The 19,253-nt window shown below is 38.8% G+C and overlaps 2 protein-coding genes across 3 annotated transcripts; one reads left to right on the forward strand and one right to left on the reverse strand.

Moving 5' to 3' along the window:
- Positions 1-764: 764 nt before the first annotated feature.
- Positions 765-10,053, reverse strand: LOC139936112 (probable bifunctional dTTP/UTP pyrophosphatase/methyltransferase protein). 2 transcript variants are annotated; one of them, XM_071930843.1, is made up of 7 exons: positions 9,941-10,053; positions 8,713-8,813; positions 7,056-7,187; positions 6,045-6,086; positions 4,989-5,109; positions 3,284-3,392; positions 765-1,649 (listed from the first exon to the last, which is right to left on the reverse strand). In XM_071930843.1, exons 2-7 carry the CDS (start codon positions 8,800-8,802, stop codon positions 1,511-1,513), a joined length of 633 nt encoding a protein of 210 aa, XP_071786944.1. In that variant the 5' UTR covers positions 8,803-8,813; positions 9,941-10,053; the 3' UTR covers positions 765-1,510. The 2 variants fall into 2 exon arrangements, with proteins under 2 accessions (XP_071786944.1, XP_071786943.1); XM_071930842.1 differs by having other exon boundaries at positions 3,284-3,395.
- A 111-nt stretch (positions 10,054-10,164) lies between these two features.
- On the forward strand, positions 10,165-19,128 carry LOC139936534 (vesicle-associated membrane protein 7-like). Its single transcript, XM_071931369.1, has 8 exons — positions 10,165-10,326; positions 11,133-11,401; positions 12,181-12,230; positions 12,968-13,055; positions 14,330-14,420; positions 15,210-15,277; positions 15,945-16,037; positions 16,844-19,128. The coding sequence occupies exons 2-8, from the start codon at positions 11,198-11,200 to the stop codon at positions 16,916-16,918; spliced, it is 669 nt and encodes a 222-aa protein (XP_071787470.1). The 5' UTR covers positions 10,165-10,326; positions 11,133-11,197; the 3' UTR covers positions 16,919-19,128.
- Positions 19,129-19,253: the final 125 nt, after the last annotated feature.

Genomic DNA, 19,253 nt, shown 5'->3' on the forward strand with positions numbered 1-19,253 from the left:
CACTATAACATTGTGCTTACCAGAATAAGAATACAGCCGAACTACAATGTCACATGTACAATTTGTGAACGTTATTCTGCTAAGCAATTTTCAAGCAATAATTTATGCTTGAGCAGCTCTATGAAATCTGGCCTAGACAGTCTGTATTCCCTCGTCACCATTTTCAGAAAAAACGTCTTAAACATTTTTGTCCTCATACACAAGTCTTTGTGTTTTGTTATCTCGTCTTATTCTGTTCAGTACTTTGATATTTGTGTGTAAAATGCGCTATATAAGTGCCTATTATTAAAGGCAGTGGACACTATTGGTATTTACTCAAAATAATTATTAGCATAAAACCTTTTTTGGTGACGAGTAACAGGGAGAGGTTGATGGTATAAAACTTGTGAGAAACGGCTCCCTCTGAAGTGCCATAGTTTTCGAGAAAGAAGTAATTTTCCACGAATTTGATTTCAAGACCTCGAGTTTAGAACTCGAGGTCTCAAAATCAACCATCTAAACGCACACAACTCCGTGTGACAAGGGTGTTTTTTTCTTTCATTATTATCTCGCAAGTTCGATGACCAATTGAGCTCAAATTTTCACAGGTTTGTTATTTTATGCATATGTTGAGATACACCAACTGTGCAGGCTAGACTTTGACAACTACCAATAGTGTCCACTGCCTTTAAAGCAACTATTATTATTATTCAGTATTGAAATTGTGGATTCACAGCTCATAATTGTAATGCAAAAGTGAGACAACATTTGAAGCAATTAAAACATTTGATTGTAAAATTCATAATTAATTTATTAGAATACTCTCCATAAAATCAATTAATATGAGACAAAATTGTGCAATATAAAAACAATTCTCCGAAATTCTGGTCAAAGCTTTAAGTTGGGGTTATTAGTAATAACCTGTTTATCATCTGCTTTTTATACATCCAGCCTTATACATTTTGTAGAATCCCATATGAAGAAAACAAGTCTTGCTATAGACGATGTGACCTATGTTTACATTCAAACCGCCCTCTGTTTTGCCCGGCGGTATGCACGCGAATCATGTTATGGTTTTCGAGTGACGTCCGAGGTCACATCTTCTATAGGAAAGTTGTTTGCATTCCAACTATTCCATGAGCCAAAAATCTTATCAAGTATGGAGGACAAAACTTTACAAAGTACATTTTACTAATATCTCAACTAAAGCTGCACAGGAAATGATCATAATTATATAAATCCAGTAGTTTATCAATAGACTTGGCTATTGTACACTCTTTATGTAAAACTTTATCACCCCCACCCATAAATATAGTGCAGGCCTGATGATTCACATAGGCTATGAAGGCGATTGCCTTCATGCCCGCTGGCCATTACCTTGGTGCCCTTGAAATGCTCCAGTAGAAATCTACAGTTTCCTCATAGGGTGCCCTTTACCGAAGAGAAAATGCCCTAGTGCCCTTGAACTTTCAAAATTGCAGGATACATGCCTGTTAATGGCACTACACAGCTTAAGCAATAGACTTTACTGTTAACTTTTCCCAAGTAATAGTAAGAGCTGTTTGCAAAAGCTATGAAGTGGAAAACCTACAACGTTGAAGTAGTCACCAGAAACACTTTGGACTAATGAACCTCCTATTTCCTGAATACCATATCCACCAGCTTTGTCTCTGAAATAAAATAAAACAGGATTTTATTTATTATAATAATAATAACAATAACCAATTTTTATAAAGCCTTTTCAAATGCGAAGGTCATCTCAAAGTGCTTCAAACACTAGCACCCATGGTCACTGGGCCATTTTAAAATCATCTCAGCTCCCTGGGGAGTATACAGCCTGTGCAAAAGATATGCGCTTCTATAAGCTAAATCATACACAAGAACTGTCTCTGCGCTCACATGTACCCATTTACTCTTGGGTGGAGAGAGGCAATTATAGTTTAGTTCCTTGCTCAGGGACACAAGTGTCACGACCAGGATTCGAACCCACACCCTACTGAAGAGAAACACAAGAGCTTGAATTTGGTGCTCTAATCCACTCGGCCAGAACACCCTTTTATTAAAAATGAAGGCTTCCCTGCAGATATTTAAACCAATGGGCCAATGACTGTTCCATGTGGGTAGAGCCTTGGCCCAATTAGGCATTTTGCGAGTTAGATTTCATGATCTGGATATATATTCTCAACACTCCAATTAGAGCCTAACGAAAGAAAATATGATAAAGAAATTTCAGTTTTAGATGGCGGAGGAAAACCCCAGAGAATTATTCAAGGGAAATCCAGGGAAACTCACGCAGTCAAGTAGGGACTGAAAACCCAGTCCACATAGTGCCCCCGTTGGGATTCGAAACGGGGTCCCAGAGGTGGAAGGTGAGACAAGAACCTAAATTTGAATGTCTTGTACAATAACTTGCTTAATAGTCGCAAGATGGTACCTCTTAAAATTGACTTCCTCAGACTTTATGTCAAATGATTTGGGGCACGCTTTTACATAGTTACATAAGAGACTGTGAACAGCCATACACATTATTGTGAATCAAATTGTATGGTACCAGGCCTGGAATTACATGCAAGCTATGGATGCAATGGCCTCCGTTGCCCCTGGTCGTGCCCCTGGCTATGCCCCTGGTCGTGCCCCTGGCTGTGCCCTTGGTCCCCCTTCAAAGTTTCCCATCGACTCTAAGATTTTCCATTGGAACTGCCCCTTGCAAAATAAAAATGGCCTTGCCTTTTCAAAGATGAAATTCCAGGCCTGTGGCAGTCTTTGCCCGTCTAAAGGTTGATATACAAAAGCTTGCCCCAAACTTTTAACGTAGCAACTGTCTCTACAGTCTCAGGTATTCAAATTTAAATAGTCCCTTCTGACTAAGCGAGTCATCGTACCACCAAACATTGTTCAAATCCAACTTGAAAATTGTGTATTTCATACAGCTGCTTAAGAGTGCACAGCAATTTTGTCTGCTAAGCCGAAATGGGCAGCACACCAGTCACAGATGATACATTTGGAATGGTATTTTGGCTGGTAACCTTGTTCTGGTTAGCATAATTTTGATGTACTTGACTAATTTGTGCGCTTAAGCAGCTTTTAGAAACTAGACCCTGGTTACAATCCCATGGATTATTTGAACATTCCTGTCAGAATGTGAACACATAAAATAAGCAAACATGGAAGTTAAAAACAAAATATTGGTTAAAAACCACGAAGGAGAAGGGGTCTGTCAAATAATGGTAATTCAATACATCATCATGTACTTTGAAAGTACGGGTGTAAAATAACAAAATGTTTATTATCAAATAACACTTACAGTGATTCTCCGGTAGCGACATATGCTCGAATAATTTCAGGTGAAAGGTCAGCAAACTTTACCTCCGTCGTCTCATGAAACTGCACTTTATCAAAAGTTTTGTCTCCTCCTTCTGCAGTAAGAATGGTATAAAAAAAATTAACCAAAACAAACCCATTATGTAGAGGAATTATGAATCTCACAACCGTACATCAACCTGACCCAATCACCAGGGCCAAATATCATAGAGCTAATTAAGCACAACATTTTGCTTAAAGGCATGGACACTATTGGTTGTTACTCAAAATAATTGTTGGCATAAAAACTTACTTGGTATCGATCGATGGGGAGCTGTTGATAGTATCAAACATTGTGAGAAACGGCTCCTCTGAAGTTACATAGTTTTTGAGAAATAAGTTATTTTCCACTTAAACAGTTGAATTTGATTTCGAGACCTCAGAATTAGATTTTGAGCTCTCAAAATCAAGCATCTGAAAACATGATACAACTTCATGTGACAAGGGTGTTTTTTCTTCCTTTATTATCTCGCAACTTTGCGACCAATTGATTTCAAATTTTCACAGGTTTGTTATTTTGTGCATAAAAATATGTTGAGACACACCAAGTGAGAAGACTGGTCTTTGACAACAAACAAAGGTATCCATAGTCTTTAAAGCAAAAACTTCTTTGCTTAGTAATATCAGATTACCGGCCAATACTCCACCTAATTGTTATGCTAAGTAAACAGCAGCTAAATACCAGTCACAAGCAATGTATATGATAATTTTGGCCTGTAACATGTGTAAAATAAGCAAGCTATTTTCATGCGTAAGCAAATTTTGTGCTGAAGTAGCTCTATGAAATAGGGCCCAATATCATGGCTCTGCTTACCGCCATTTGTATGAGAGAGATTGACTGTTGCCAGCTCTGTGTTTATATCCCTTGGTTGGAGTGTGCCGAGTTTCCTTGACTGGAAGATCATCCAAACAACTGAGAAACTAACTACCAAATTGACATAACCAAGATTGACTGTGGTGATAATGTCAGTTGCAATGGGTCAATGAAGCCAAACAACTATCAGTTAATTCTAACAGCACACCAGGTAAAAAGGTGTTTGCACAGAGATAGACTCTCAGAAGGGGAAAGTACCAATATTTAAAAAATAATATGAGGTATACAGAGCTGTCAATGCCCTTGGCACAAAAAAGTTAACATCAAAATTAAACTAAAAGTAATGAGACATTTGCTACAATCAATAGCATTCCGCACTAATGCTAAAAATAGAAGCTTGCCCAGATCTCACTCAAAAGTGTTGAATTTCACTAACTGGCGCGCAAGTCCAAATTGCTTGTTTACATGCGTTTGGCGCGTCGATGACGCAGTGATCGCGTAGGTGGTGTTGCATGTTTGGCTAACAGCAAGCTGTCTATTTCACCAAACTCTTCCTAACTTAGACTTACTCTTCCTAACTCGTGATAGGATCAATCATAGCATTTCATGAAATCGGCCGCTGATCGCAGACAAAAGTGTCAAATTTTCACTAACTGGCGCTTAAGTCCAAATTGTATGTTTACCCGCGCCTAACTACACTACTAGTGCAGTTTGGCCCGTCGATGACGCAGTGATCGTGTAGGTGGTGTGGCATGTTTGTGCAACTGCCCGGTATTTTAAGCACTTGTGCAGAGTGGTATTGATCAATATATATCTGTGGGTGAAAAACACTCACTTTTAGGGGTGAGAAGAGCAACACCAGTGTGTACATAGTGAGAACTCCCATTCAGCTGACTCAGCATCTCATAGGCATGCTCATCATCTCTGGGCTTCTCAAGGATTGTATCTCCTAACACCTGTTGTAATAATAATAATTATAATAATAATAACAATTGACTTTTATATGGCACTTTATCACAGACCGAAGGGCGTCTTAAAGCGCTTCCAACATTATTACCCCTGCCGTCGATTTCACAAAGAGTTAGGACTCGTCTTATCTCGAGTTAGGAAGAGTAACTCGTCCTAACTTAGGATTAATCTTAAGGTCTGCATGCTACAGTGCAGGGTTGGGACTCGTCCTAAGTCTTAAGATTAATCCTAAGCTAGGAAGAGTTTTGTGAAATCGACGGCTGGTCCATTGGCTGTAAATCATTTCTTAAACCAACACAGCTCCCAAGGGAGTATACAGCTGGTGTTGCGAGTTACCACGCTCCAAGCTTATCGTTCACATAAACCATCTCTGCCCTCACAGGTACCCATTTTACCCCTGGGTGGAGAGAAGCAAGGGCAACAGTTTCACAATCGGAATTCGAACCCCCATCCCGATGAACCACCACAACTTGAGTCTGATGCTCTTATCTGCTCAGCCATGACACCCCAAGAATGAGCAGTACAGATCTGTCAGCATAAATACTACCTCACTTGTGGGGTGTCGTGGCTGAGCAAATACAAGCACCAAACTCAAGCTCCGGTGTTTCTATTCAGCAGAGTGTGGGTTTTCGTCCTGGTTGTGACACTTAACTATAATTGCTTCTCTCCACCCAGGGGGAAAATGGGTACCTGTGGGGGCAGTAGAGATGGTTCTTGTGATTGATTTAGATAAGTATACTACATATTTTGCAGCACAGGCTGCATACTCTCCAAGGAGCTGAGATGGTGCAAGAAATGAATTAAATCGTCCCAGTGACCAGGGTCACTAATGTTGGAAGCGCTTTGAGACGTCCTTCGCGCTATATACAAACTGATTATTACATTGTATATACCGTGTTACCATGCCTAACATCATACTTACAACAACAGTATCTGCACCAATGATTAGGTTAGGTTGGTTTGCCTGGAACAAGAAAAACAAAACAAATTAAACTATATTGAAAGGGAAGAAAATGCCATATAGTTTTCCTGGTGGACTATCATGCTTTCCCTTCCACTGAGAAGTAAAACAAAAGCAGGGAAGAAGAAATAATCAGTCTACTCTTTTTTTTTTTAAGCTTTAGGTAAACCTACATTTACTAGTAGGTTTTGAAACTTTGCATGGTGGAAATTTCACTACGAGAGGTTTGCGGTAACACCATTGGAAAATCTCTTTTTGAGAGTGTTGCTTCTGAAAAGAACCGGTGATCAACAACTCAACGTTACGATAAGTAATTCTGATCATCTCCAGGAGAAGCGTTGATTCGTTGACCACCGGTTCTCTTCTGAACCAACACTACTCACAAGAGTTAATCCCATGGTGTAACCACAAACCTCTCTTAGCTACATTTATAGCTTAGTTATTTCACAAAGAACATAATCATCTACATTTTTTAAGAAGAATCATTTAATGGATTTATGGTCAAATCCCCAGTAGTGATAGGAGTGCGCCGTATTTTTGACCGCCCAAGGGCGCTCTCAATATTATTTTTATCACTTCTGATTGTTGCTTTAGAGCTGGATTAAAACGGCTCCCTTAAAGGTATTATAATACTGCATAGCGCTTAACAGCTCTATTATTGGCTGTAGTGGACATGATATCTGTGGTGGTTATGTGTTCCAGTCTATAATAATTTTTGAGGTACGAATGAATTATACAAATATGTTTGCGAGCACCCTCACACGGTAAAAAATATGGTGCATTAGAGACTTTGGGTGACACTAGGTGGCAGTAGACTTTTTAATGCAAGGTAAATCCATTGTTCTTGGAAATGTGCCCATGCTCATTGTAACCTAGTAAGTCTGCTGCCACCTAGAGTTTTAAAGTCTCTTTCAAAGACATGTCTGGCTTACATGAAAAATATTTATTATTATTATTATTGTTATTATTTACCCCTTGTAATCGCTGTGCTACCTCCTCAGCTTTCTTCAGGGCAGTTTCTTTCACATAATCTTTTGCAGAGTTGAACAAAGACTTGTCAAGGTTTTCCTCAAATGTGGACGGCACTACTTCAAATTTCAGCCCCTATATTACAAGGAAAAGGATCAATTAATCAAAAGTAATGTAATAGACCGATCCATTAAGCTACGCCCCATTGAGTATTGACCAATCACAACGCCAAGAAGGTCTGACACTAAAGTCCGACATGCGTGCGCAAATGCTTGGCGCGCACGGCAGAGCTGTGCAGAAAGGCATTGGAGAGCCCCACGTGTTCTTGCTCACACGTGTGTCGTGGGCGGAGCCTACTGGATCGGTGTATTATGACAATCCATAAAGTTGGAAGTAACTATAAATAGTAAACTTGCGGGTACCACCATGAGTAAATATTTTTAGTGGGAGTGTTGGCTCTGAAAAGAGGTGGTGTAGTCTTAACGTTTCAAACAGTATACTCATCTTCAAGAGAATCGTCTTCAGGAGAATCGTTCCATTCACATTTCTCCTAAAGATGAGTAGAGTACACTGTGCGAATCGTAGAAACCACACCGGCTTGATCTTGAGCGACTGATAATGTATTTTATTTTGTGATAGTGTGGAAACTAAATGAACCTTTAAGGCTTCAACCTTGGATCTTGAACAGCTAAATTAACAGAGATGGCAGTCAGCAAATACAACTATTAAAATGTCTTAAAGGCACTGGACACTATTGGTAATTGTCAAAGACAAAGTCTTCTCACTTGGTGTATCTCAACATATGCACAAAATAACAAACCTGTGAAAATTTGAACTCAATTGGTCGTCAAAGTTGCGAGGTAATAATGGAAGAAAAACACCCTTAAAAACACCCTCGTCACACTAAGTCGTGTGCTTTCAGATGCTTGATTTCAGGACCTCAAAATCTAATTCTGAGGTCTCGAAATCAAGTTTGTTGAAAATTACTTCTTTCTCGAAAACTATGTTACTTTAGAGGGAGTCGTTTCTCACAATGTTTTATACTATCAACAGCTCACCATTGCTTGTTACCAAGTAAGATTTTATGCTAACAATTATTTTGAGTAATTACCAACAGCTAGTGTCCACTGCCTTTAATAGATGGAAATTTCCATCGGGGATAAAGAATATTAAATTTGGTTCTACCCATATACATGGATTGTACCAATGCATCTGTCTTTATCATAAACCTCCAATCGTGCCCCCCCCCCAAAAAAAAGGGGTGTCGTGGCCGGGCGGATAAGAGCACCAAAATCAAGCTCTGGTGATTCTGTTCAGCGGAGTGTGGGTTCGAATCCCGGTCTTGACACTTGTGTCCTTGAGCAAGACACTTCACTAAAATTGTTTCTCTCCACCCAGGGGTAAATGGATACCTGTGAGGGCAGAGTTGGTTCTTGTGATTGATTAGCCTTGATTGCGCTACATGTTTGGCGGCACAGGCTGTATACTCCCCAGGGAGCTGAGATGGTTTAAGGAATGACTTAAGACCCAGTGAACAGGGGTAATTATGTTCAAGCGCCATGAGCGTAGTTGCGTGACGGACCTGAGCGCTATACAAGAAGCCACTATTATTCTTTTTATTATACTGAAAGTCATTATTTTCAGGATAATCCACACTTACAATTTTGGATAAGACATCCTTGCGTCTTGGGGATCCACTTGCCAAGATGATCCTCATGGACGAAAGCTCAGAAATGATGGGTTGAAGCATGATGCTTCTTCCTTTATTAGAAATCAAAGAAGAATTCAAGTAAACACAGAACTGATAGATTTGTTATCAACTTCGAATTGATTAATGATTTATTACTAGTGTATCAGGCCAGATACTTCCTGGAGGCGCAAATTCATTGCCTTGATGCCCTTCAAATGCTCTGATTAGAAATGAACAATTTCCTCATTTAGGGTGCTCTTCACCAAGGAGAAAATGCCCTGGTGCCCTTGCCCTTTCAAAAACAAAGCATACAGGCAAGAACCACTTATAATATCATGAAGGGCTGGAGGCCATCGTGGCTTCAACCCCTGTTGCCCTGGTCTTGCATTGCCTTGGTGCCTAGCACCATCAGGTTCACATCGCTACCTCTCCACACGATAGCGGATCGAAACAAACCTCAGTCATGTTAGTAGGAGTACCTCCACTGCATTAAATAACACAGTGCAGTGCAAGTTCAACACGTCCCCGGGGAGAATAGAGCTGCTCAAGAACAAAGCAGTGTACATCATGCGTCTGCGGTTTGCTGGGGGCGACCGCTCGGACCACTCGACGGACGTTTTTCAACTGTCAGACAACTCGACTTAAGGACCAAGACAAGTCGACAGATGGCCGTGACGGGGGCCGATCCTCAGGTGGGGCATGCCCAGGGCCGGGGAGGAAGGGGGTTAGGGTAAGGGTTGGGGTTAGACAGTTTAGAGTAGGGTTAGGATTTACAGGAAAATTGTGTAGTGAGGTGACTGTCAGTAACAGAGGTCGAACCCAGATGTCGACCATTCGGATAATTCTCGCACGTCGCCACCAATTTATCCACCCTTAAACGGGCAAAAATTGGTGGCGAGGTCAAAATTTTGACCCCCATAAATGGCCGACGTGTTAGTCGACGAGGTAAAAGGAAGAATTTTGGAAAACCACGCAATTTCGAGGCATGTTTGTGTGGATCATTGTATTTTACTTTTACAACATCTTTCTACCCATATGTATTTTATAAAAACGGTTACAAACGCTTTTCAAAGACCAACTCGACCGATCCAAGGCAACGTGTTCCTTTAAGTAACACAGCCATGACAGCTATCTGAGCTCATTTTAGAAGTAAACTCAGAAATTCAAGCATTTTTAAAATTATTTCTGTCATACATACCGGTAAAATCACGGAGGATAAAGTCGAAAAGTGCACGCTGCTATCTGATTCTGACGCGCGCCCCCTGTCGGGCTGTTTACGTTACGTAACGAGTATGAAATAGTGATCATCACGTCTTGAACCAAGACTAAAACACATTACGCACGTGCACGAGCTTCGTGTGACAACATTGACAGCCTCCATCTCAGGGTTTCACTAAATCATCTTGTAAATTCGAACGCGAAGTGAAATCACGGGTTTGAGAACGATTTGCAACTTTTGCTACATCATCAAAAGACTTCCTGATTTATACAGAACGTGTTGTTCAACGCTTAGTCAGCTGGTGTTTTACTTTTTCACAGAAAAGATCTGTTGAAAGTTCACCAACTACACGAAATTTTCTTTTGGTAAGTGGACATTTGGGTTTCGGTGAACAATGCTTTCATTCCGTACGGTACATCACTGACGACATAATGATAAAAACCACTGACAAAAAGTGACATCTGACACTTTCTCGTTTACGTTTACCGTAAACGTAAACGAGAAAGTGTCAGATGTCACTTTTTGTCAGTGACTTTACGTTTACGTTGATACTCGGCAGAATCCTCAAGTGAGGACGTTATTATTTTGTATATTACTTTACTATTGAGTATTAGGAATTGGAAAAGTTTCCATATTATGGCGCCACCACTTTTTCATTTGATATGAAATAATATGTATCTAATTTACCTCAATCAATGAGATAATCCTTTTTGTAAAAATGAGTGAGAAAGTGGTGGCGCCATACGGAAAGTTATCCTTTTTTTCTGCTGTCATCATTGATAAGGGCTATCGCGAACAGCAAATAATCAAGAGAGGGCTCTGTTGGACCCTCATCATAAAGATATAGGCCTTATGACAACATACACCGCAATAGCAAATGCCCCATCTGCCTACACTCATATTAACGCATTGGGGTTCTTAATCGCGATAAACCTTATGGATGTGTTGTTAACTTCCAAAGTGAATACATCCCTCCAGAGGAGTATGTATAGTCAGTCGTACTTGGGTATAAATGTACTTGGTCACACTCACAGGAACAAATATCAACAAAATGTGATGCAAACTAAACTCAAGGTACATTCCAGATACAGATGACACTTGGGAAGAAGCTATGCTGGTATACTATAAAATTAATCTTAAAAATTAATTATGATGTTTATTTGAACTCTAGTCTACAGTGGTGGGTGTCAGGTTTTTTAAGGAGCCCTCAGGTACCCAAGGACACAATAATCAACAATGCCTATTCTGTATGCAACGATTGCCCGAGGCACGACAGTGTTGGCCAACTTTGCAGCGTGTCATGGAAACTTCACGGAGGTTACAAACCAGATTCTTCCCAAGGTTCCTCCAGAGAATACTAAACTGACCTACTCCCACGACTCCTATCTGTTTCACTACATCTCTGATGAAAGGATTGTCTATTTGTGTATAACGGATGATGTAAGTTTTGGTTTCGTTTTAATTCTGACATACCTCTGAATCAATACCAATTCCAAAAAAGTTTTTCAAAACCTTCAGTTGCATTTAGATGATGGAATTAAAGGCAGTGGACACTATTGGTAATTACTCAAAATAATGGTTAGCATAAGAACTTGTTTGGTAACGAGTAATGGAGAGATGTTGATAGTATCAAACATTGTGAGAAACTGTGCCCTCTGAAGTAACGTAGTATTCAAGAAAGAAGTAATTTCCACGAATTTGATTTCAAGACCTTGGATTTAGATTTTGAGGGTCTCAAAATCAAGCATCTGAAAGCACACAAGTTTGTGTGGCAAGGGTGTTTTTTATTTCATTATTATCTCGCAACTTCAAAAACAAATTGAGTTCAAATTTCCACAGGTTTGTTATTTTATGCATGTGTTGAGTTACACCATGTGAGAAGACTGGTCTTTGACAATTACCAATAGTGCCCAGTGTCTTTAAAGAATGTTTACACTGGTGGATTTTAGGGAGAACAAAATTGAGCAATTATGTCAAAAAATTGACCTTAAAATCAGCTTTTTTTCTTCTTCAGAGCAAGCATCTCTTCCAAAGATCATTACATGGTCAGTCTGTAACATTTACCTTCCTCTTTCACTAACTGAATCCATGAAATGGAATATTGTAATTTACGATTATGTTTATTCTGAAGTCTTTAAAAGAAATTTCAACCATTGAATCGGATATATTTTAGTTTGTAAACTTTAACTTATAATATGCAATTATGCTTTATTCTACAGGAATTTGAAAGATCAAGAGCGTTTATGTTCCTGGGAGAAATTAAAAGAAAGTAAGTATTCTTCATTGTATTGGAAAAGGGGTCTACTACTGATCTTCATTTAAGTTTTTGCTTAGTTGGAAGTTAAACAAAATTAGAAAAAATACAGTGATGATTTTTTTTCTTCCAAAAGCGATAATGATCCATTTGATCATATTCAACTCTTTCCTGTGTGACCATTCACTATCACCCACTATGGTATTGAATGATAGGTAAACTGTGTTCGCCTACAGTATAGTGAATGCCTACATAATACACAGTCAACCCTCCTACCGTGTGACCATTCACTATCATCCACTATGGTATTGAATGATAGGTAAACTGTGTTTTTCTACAGTTTGGTGAATGCCTACACAGTACCCAGTCAACCCTCCTACTGTGTGACCATTCACTATCATCCAAAATGGTATTAAATGATAGGTAAACTGTGTTCGCCTACAGTATGGTGAATGCATAGTACACAGTCAACCCTCCTACTGTGTGACCATTCACTATCAGCCACTGTGGTATTGAATGAATGTAGGTAAACTGTATTCGTCTACAGTATGGTGAATGCATACATGTAGTACACAGTCAACCCTCCTACTGTCTCGTTTTTCACCATGTTAAAAAAATGGTATAATTATAAATATTAACATTTTTCTGTATCATGTTGATTTCCTTGAAATTGGGGTTCAACCATATTTGTGGATGATACGTTCTAAGTTGCTTTGAGTTGAACATATTTCAATGATTTGTTTTTTCCATAGATTTAAAACGACATATGGATCTCAAGTAAAAACTGCTCTTCCTTTTGCAATGAACAGCGAGTTCTCTAGGGTTCTAGCAACACAAATGGTATGTACACTTTCCTCAATACTTAGTTATATGTCTTATAAATGCATTCCATCCTCTTGTTTTGAATGAAAACAACAAATAAAACCCCAAAAAACTTAACCAAACTTGGTGGTAAATTTGATGGTCACATTGTAGTGAAAAGAATGAGAAGAATGAACAGAGTACTTGATGGTCGGAATATCAAAGACACTAGAGAGTGTGTGAAAAACCAAACTTCAAAGGTTACCACGGAGGCACACCTTTTACAACTTTGGAGCCATTTACCCCATGAACCAACTCCACTAACTGGGCCCAATTTCATAGAGCTGGAAAAAATCCTTGCTTAGTAAAATCAGGCATGAAACTTTGGCCAGTAACATGGTTAAAATAAGTGTGCTATTTTCGTGCTTAAGCTTTTCACGTAAAACAATGTACCTATTTACTTATCTGGCTGGTCTCGTATGTCCTTGTCCAGTCCTAGTCTTGTCCGTCCCAGGGTAAATAAAAAACAACAACTATGTTTTGACAAATTTTCCTTGCATGTTGGTAGTAACTTAACCTAGTATCTTTAGTAATGTTATCATTATGTTTCAATTGATGCTGTAGACTGTATAATGCTTGAATTGCATTTGATGCTTTGTTGGAATAAATGTCTAAACACACATGTTGGCTATGAACAGATTATCATAGAACCAACTCCCACCCTGTTTCTCATGTGTGCCCTTGCGGATGGGCTCAATGATGTTCAACTCAACTAAATTCAAGTAAAAATTTGTTTCATACCTCTACTCAGAGATAAGGTATACAAAATATTGCGTTGACATTACAGCGCCAGGAGCGTCACTGAGTGACGGACATGTGCGCTATATATAAGAAGCCACAATTATTATTATTACAAGCCAAATAATAAGCACAGAGGATGGAGGGAAGAAGTTAAACTATGTCAACCAAAATGTCAGTGATAAAGAGGATGGGAATAACGCCCTGCCCATAGGCCTTTTTGAGGTATGGCGGACAGAATGCTACAATACTGTGAAGTTGTGGTAAATTTGTGCGTATTGACCATAGAAATAGAACGTATGTTATTTAGTGAAGTGCGCATTTTAGGCGACGCGGCGTTTACACGTAAACCTAATGACCACTAACACGGTGAGCGTGGCATCAGTCACGGCGTGTGATGCGCGCGTATCACGTCCGCCATATCTAAAAAAGGCTTCAATGGTAGCTAGGCTTACTGTACACTCTCTTATCTGGGATATTAAATTGACCATTTATTTCATTCTTACGTTGTGCAGCGACACTTCTCGGAAGAAATCCCTGTGGACAGACTCGGAACTATTCAGAATGATCTGGAGGATTTAAACCGCATCATGGTCAGAAACATCGGTAAGATGATACGAATGTATGCAGGGCTCCAATTTTACACCGGACCTCAGGCCCGAGGGTTTAGTGATGGGTCAGCAATAACTTTATGATCGGAGAAGTCCGGCGATCTTGTGTTTTTCAATTGAATATCAATTTACCTCACTGTGTCATATCTTGAACGGAGCAAATTATGTTCAAACTATGACTTTGAGTCTGCAAAGCGAAAATCTTAGATAAATCTTCTCTTCACACAAATGTCTTAGGTAGTGCATATAAGCATACCTTGTAAGCACTCCAGATTTTTTTTTCATTTGGATTCTGGTCTTGTACAAACAGTTCTGGGGTCGATTTCACAAAGAGTTAGGACTAGTCCTAGGAGATATACAAATTGCATGGATTGCCCTAAGTTAGGCGAGTAACTGGTCCTAACTCGAGATAAGACTAGTCCTAACTCTTTGTGATATCCACCCTTGGTCCAGTAAAACATTTTGAGCTAGAAGCCCTGTGGTCTCCTGGATTTTTCTACCAAATTCGGCCTGGTATGCAAGGATGGGACCGATGGGGCATAAAGCCGTTGGTCCTATTGGTCCTGTGTGTTGTGTAATGCTCATAAAAGATCCCAGTAACACTTAATCGCTAAGAGAAGGGGTTCAGAATTCATAACTTCAATAACCTATCTTTCTGGAAAAAAATGTATCTCATTTATCTATTCTACTTGAGGAACTTTCACATGGGTGACATTCTGTCGTTAAAAGAGGATTTCTACATCGTGAAACAATAAAATAATTTCCTTTTTCATTGTCTCCATAGAAACGATATCAAATAGAGGTGAAAAGTTAGAGCTGTTGATAGACAAGACTGAAGATCTTGAAACAACGGTATGTATTGTATTTATTGAAGTCATTCATCAATTTCTGCCTTCAGATGTATCACATCAGAAATTACATTTAATTCAATTCAATAATCTGTTTATTTCTTACTCTTGTTGAAAAAAAAGAACAATCGTGAGAATTAAACAGTACATAGAAATATAACAAAATCAAAAGCGCATAAAATTGCACAGAAATAGTACATGCATGAGAAAATCAACTCTTTTAAGATTGACCATTTTGCTGTGACCTCATTGCCAGTCCATATGTGTATATTATTGTAGGGTGTCATGGCTGCGGGGTTAAATGAGTGCTTCAAATTAAAGTTCTTGTGGTTAAGTCCTACGAGTGCGGGTTTGAATCCCGGTCGGGACATGTGTGTTCTTGAGCAAGATACTTAAGTATAATAATTGCTTCTCTTCACCCAGGGGTATAAAATGGGTACCTGCGAGGGTAGAGGTTGATAGGGTAAATGAAAAAGCCTTCTGAGCGCACGGCAGCTCAGGGGCTGTATACTCCTCAGGGAGCTGAGAAAGGTAACATTTTATTGGCCAGACCACTAATGTAATAGCATTGATATGGTTATTGTAAAATGTGCTATATGAGAACTTGTATGATTTATTTACATGAACTCCTTTGAGTAACTTTTTTCTGTATTTGGCATGTTTCTTTACAGTCTCTGACCTTCAGGAAAAGTAGTAAGACGCTCGCACGGTCAATGTGCGTCAAGAACCTCAAATTGACCGTCATTCTTGTCATTGTTTTTATAGTAAGTCTTGTTTTCTAGTTTATGTACTTTAAGTAGTTTGCTTTGGAATTAAAACTCCTTTTTTAAACGTTACTCACAGGGATTTATATTCAGTTAAATAGCAGGGTTTTTTCCCAGCCTGTAGTTAGTTTTGTTTTGTCAATGAGACTAGGGCTGGACCACCATTTCAAGATGTTTTCTCATGGACATTTAAATCTTTTATTACGCTGTATGTTTTTTTTTTATGGTCGAGCTGATAAGAACACCGAATTCGAGCTTTGGTGTTTCTGATCAGAAGATTAAAGGAATGTTATTGGCCAGCCGTCGATTTCACAAAACTCTTCCTAACTTAAGACTAATCTTAGGACTAAGGACGAACACCGAACTCGAGCTTTGGTGTTTCTGATCAGAAGAGTGTGGGGTCAAGTCCTGGTTGTGACACTTGTGTCCTAAAGCGAAACACTTGACCATTATTTCCGAGTCCTTCGGTTAGAGCATAAAGCCGTAGGTCCCTTGTGTTGTGCAATGCATGTAAAAACACTGGATTCTTTTACATTGTAAAAAACCCAGTGCACTTTATTGTAAACAGAAGGGGGTTCGCCCAGGTTTTCCTGGTCTGATCGGCAGCATATTGCGCCGCAGCATCTTGTAAACCAATATAGGAATACGAGTCATACTTCAAAATGTAGCTCCGCGTACCTTGCAGGGGAAAAATACTGAGCGCTTTGACACCACTAGGGGTGTGATAAACCGCTATATTACAACTCAGTATTGTTAGTTATTATTATTATGTCAGACCATTAACATTGTATTTTGTTTGATTGCAGCTCATCATCTACTTCATTGTGTCCGCAGTATGTGGAGGATTAGGCTGGCAAAAGTGTGTCCATAAGAATCCATAGGCAAAACTGGATGTTGAGGAAAAAAGGAAAATCTTAAAGAGATTGCAAGAGCTTGTGTGTCTGAAACTGGGACAGGATTCAAGATGGTGGTCAGTGGTTAAGTCTCGTCTCTTGTTGGGAGGAATAAGACATTATTTAATAAAAGACAAGATACCATGATATGATCAATTATATTTGCTTTTGGGTAACACCATGTATGTATCTACTTGCCAGGTAGAGTTTATTCTTCTCAGCAGTTCTGAAAAGAACTGTCCTGCTTTTAAACTACTACCTGGGCGGAAGGTATAGAAAAATTGGCTGGGACTACTACTACTACTACTACTTTAGATTAAAGGATCGTTATTAACCGCACTACCGCGGAGTGAGTTCTTAAAATGGTCTCAACGGTTCGACCAGCTTGCTCAAGTCAGGAGACTGACCTTTATCACACTGCTGCCATATTGTTTGGTTCCTTGTATCCCAAAGTACACAGGTAATGTTGATAATCAAAACATAAAAAGGGCCAGCCTTTCACATAAGCAGCCTTAATTTTGTTACTCATACTTAAAATATTGTTAATAAGCACAATTTTTAACAAAATAAATAAAATAAATCAACCAACAAAGGACATTTAGCAAGGGAGCTTTTTCTTGATTATGATTCCACAGAGCTCAGTTTATGTATGAGGGTTTAAGGTCAAAACAATGTTACAGCAATGCCGAGTGCCTGCTACTTGTTTGTGGTATTTTAACATTAATTTTGGATCAAAATCTGTCTGATCATTTTGTACATAATAATTTATGCCTTTTTAATAAAAACAAACTTAAGTTGTATTTTGTATATTTTTCTATATTAATCTGTTTTAACTTCAGTTTCTGTTATCTGATAACACAAAAGATTATTATTATTTTTTTTTAACTACTGATGTGATTAATTCGACTCTTGATGTACATCTCCCTTAAAGCCACTGGACACCTTTGGTAATTATCAAAGACCAGTCTTCTCACTTGGTGTATCTCAACATATGCATAAAATAACAACCTGTGAAAATTTTAGCTAATCGGTCCTCGAAGTTGCGAGATATTAATGGGAAAAAACACCCTTCTTGTCGCACCATGGTCTCACAAAGTTGTGTGCTTTCAGATGCTTGATTTCGAGACCTCAAATTCTAAATCTGAGGTCTCAAAATCAAATATGTGGAGAAAATTACTTCTTTCTTGAAAACTACGTCATTTCAGAGGGAGCCAGTTCTCACAATGTTTTATACTATCAACCATTCCCATTATTGGTAATCAAGAAAGGTTTTATGATAATAATTATTTTTAGTAATTACATTACCAATAGTGTCCACTGCCTTTAAATCAAGTCGCTGAGGCCGAGCTCAGCCCTTTCATGGCAAAACTACCTAACACTAACAATCCCTTTTTTTGCCATACAAACGAGAGATGTTTGCCATAAAAACGAGATGAAAGTGTCAAAAGAGGGTAAGACAGGACATGTTATTATCACAACTTTACATAGTGTGCCTTTGAAACTTTGAAATGGAACATAAACACCCTTAATTTACCAAGAAATGATCTGTTATAAGAAAAAACAAATTTCAGAGTTAGGCTGTTAAGCCATGGAAGATCTGACTGCTTCACTTAGATGATACTTGTTATTTGCCAAACGATAAAGTGCAGAACACTGATCTCTTTACTGCTTTAAACTTCATAGAGCTATTGGGTACAAAATGATGCTTAGCATGGCAAAGCCTAGCCCTATATAGGACTCTTTCTCTGTACACAGGAACAGTCACTGTAGTACAACACGAAAGTGTAAGGCCGCCAGGGCTAGGCAAAGCCTTGATTTGTAGAAATGGGGTATCGACCAAAATAGTGTGCAACGTACATTGCTTCTGGCCGGTTTCCTGCTTATTTCTGCTATTGTACAGCATTTTGAAACAGGACCCTGTTTAAAAATTGCCCCTTGGAGGATGTTTAGGCAAGACTTTGTGTAATGTTGCATTATGTAAATATCATTTATATTACATACATGCACAAATGTATGTACGCATTATATTGATACATTTAACTGTTATTTAACTGTTATTAAAAATAACAGTGTCTCTTTGTGAAATTGCTATTGCTGTAAATTTATATTATTTTCTAAACAGTTTTTCTAGTTCATGATGGTTATACAAGAATGTTTTTGAGGACATTAAAAAAAAGTGCCTGAATGCAGACACATGACTGTATGGTGTGATTAGTTATTTATAGCATGCTTTTTAACATCAGAATAGAAATGGCTTTCTACCTTATATTAAGATCTAACAAAACACAAGTTTCCATTTACTCTTGGGTGGAGAGAGGCAACT

Source organism: Asterias amurensis, chromosome 4, assembly GCF_032118995.1.
Source record: "Asterias amurensis chromosome 4, ASM3211899v1".
Lineage (NCBI taxonomy): Eukaryota > Metazoa > Echinodermata > Asteroidea > Forcipulatida > Asteriidae > Asterias > Asterias amurensis.

Excerpts from the sequence above, each read along its gene's own strand:
- LOC139936112 (XM_071930842.1), bottom strand. The coding sequence starts at position 8,802 with ATGCTTCAACCCATCATTTCTGAGCTTTCGTCCATGAGGATCATCTTG. Across the intron at positions 5,110-6,044 it reads TTGGTGCAGATACTGTTGTT|GTGTTAGGAGATACAATCCT; the intron begins GTAAGTATGATG and ends TTATTACAACAG. Across the intron at positions 3,396-4,988 it reads TGCTCTTCTCACCCCTAAAA|AAGGAGGAGACAAAACTTTT; the intron begins GTGAGTGTTTTT and ends TTCTTACTGCAG.
- LOC139936534 (XM_071931369.1), top strand. The coding sequence starts at position 11,198 with ATGCCTATTCTGTATGCAACGATTGCCCGAGGCACGACAGTGTTGGCC. Across the intron at positions 13,056-14,329 it reads GGGTTCTAGCAACACAAATG|CGACACTTCTCGGAAGAAAT; the intron begins GTATGTACACTT and ends TACGTTGTGCAG. Across the intron at positions 15,278-15,944 it reads CTGAAGATCTTGAAACAACG|TCTCTGACCTTCAGGAAAAG; the intron begins GTATGTATTGTA and ends GTTTCTTTACAG.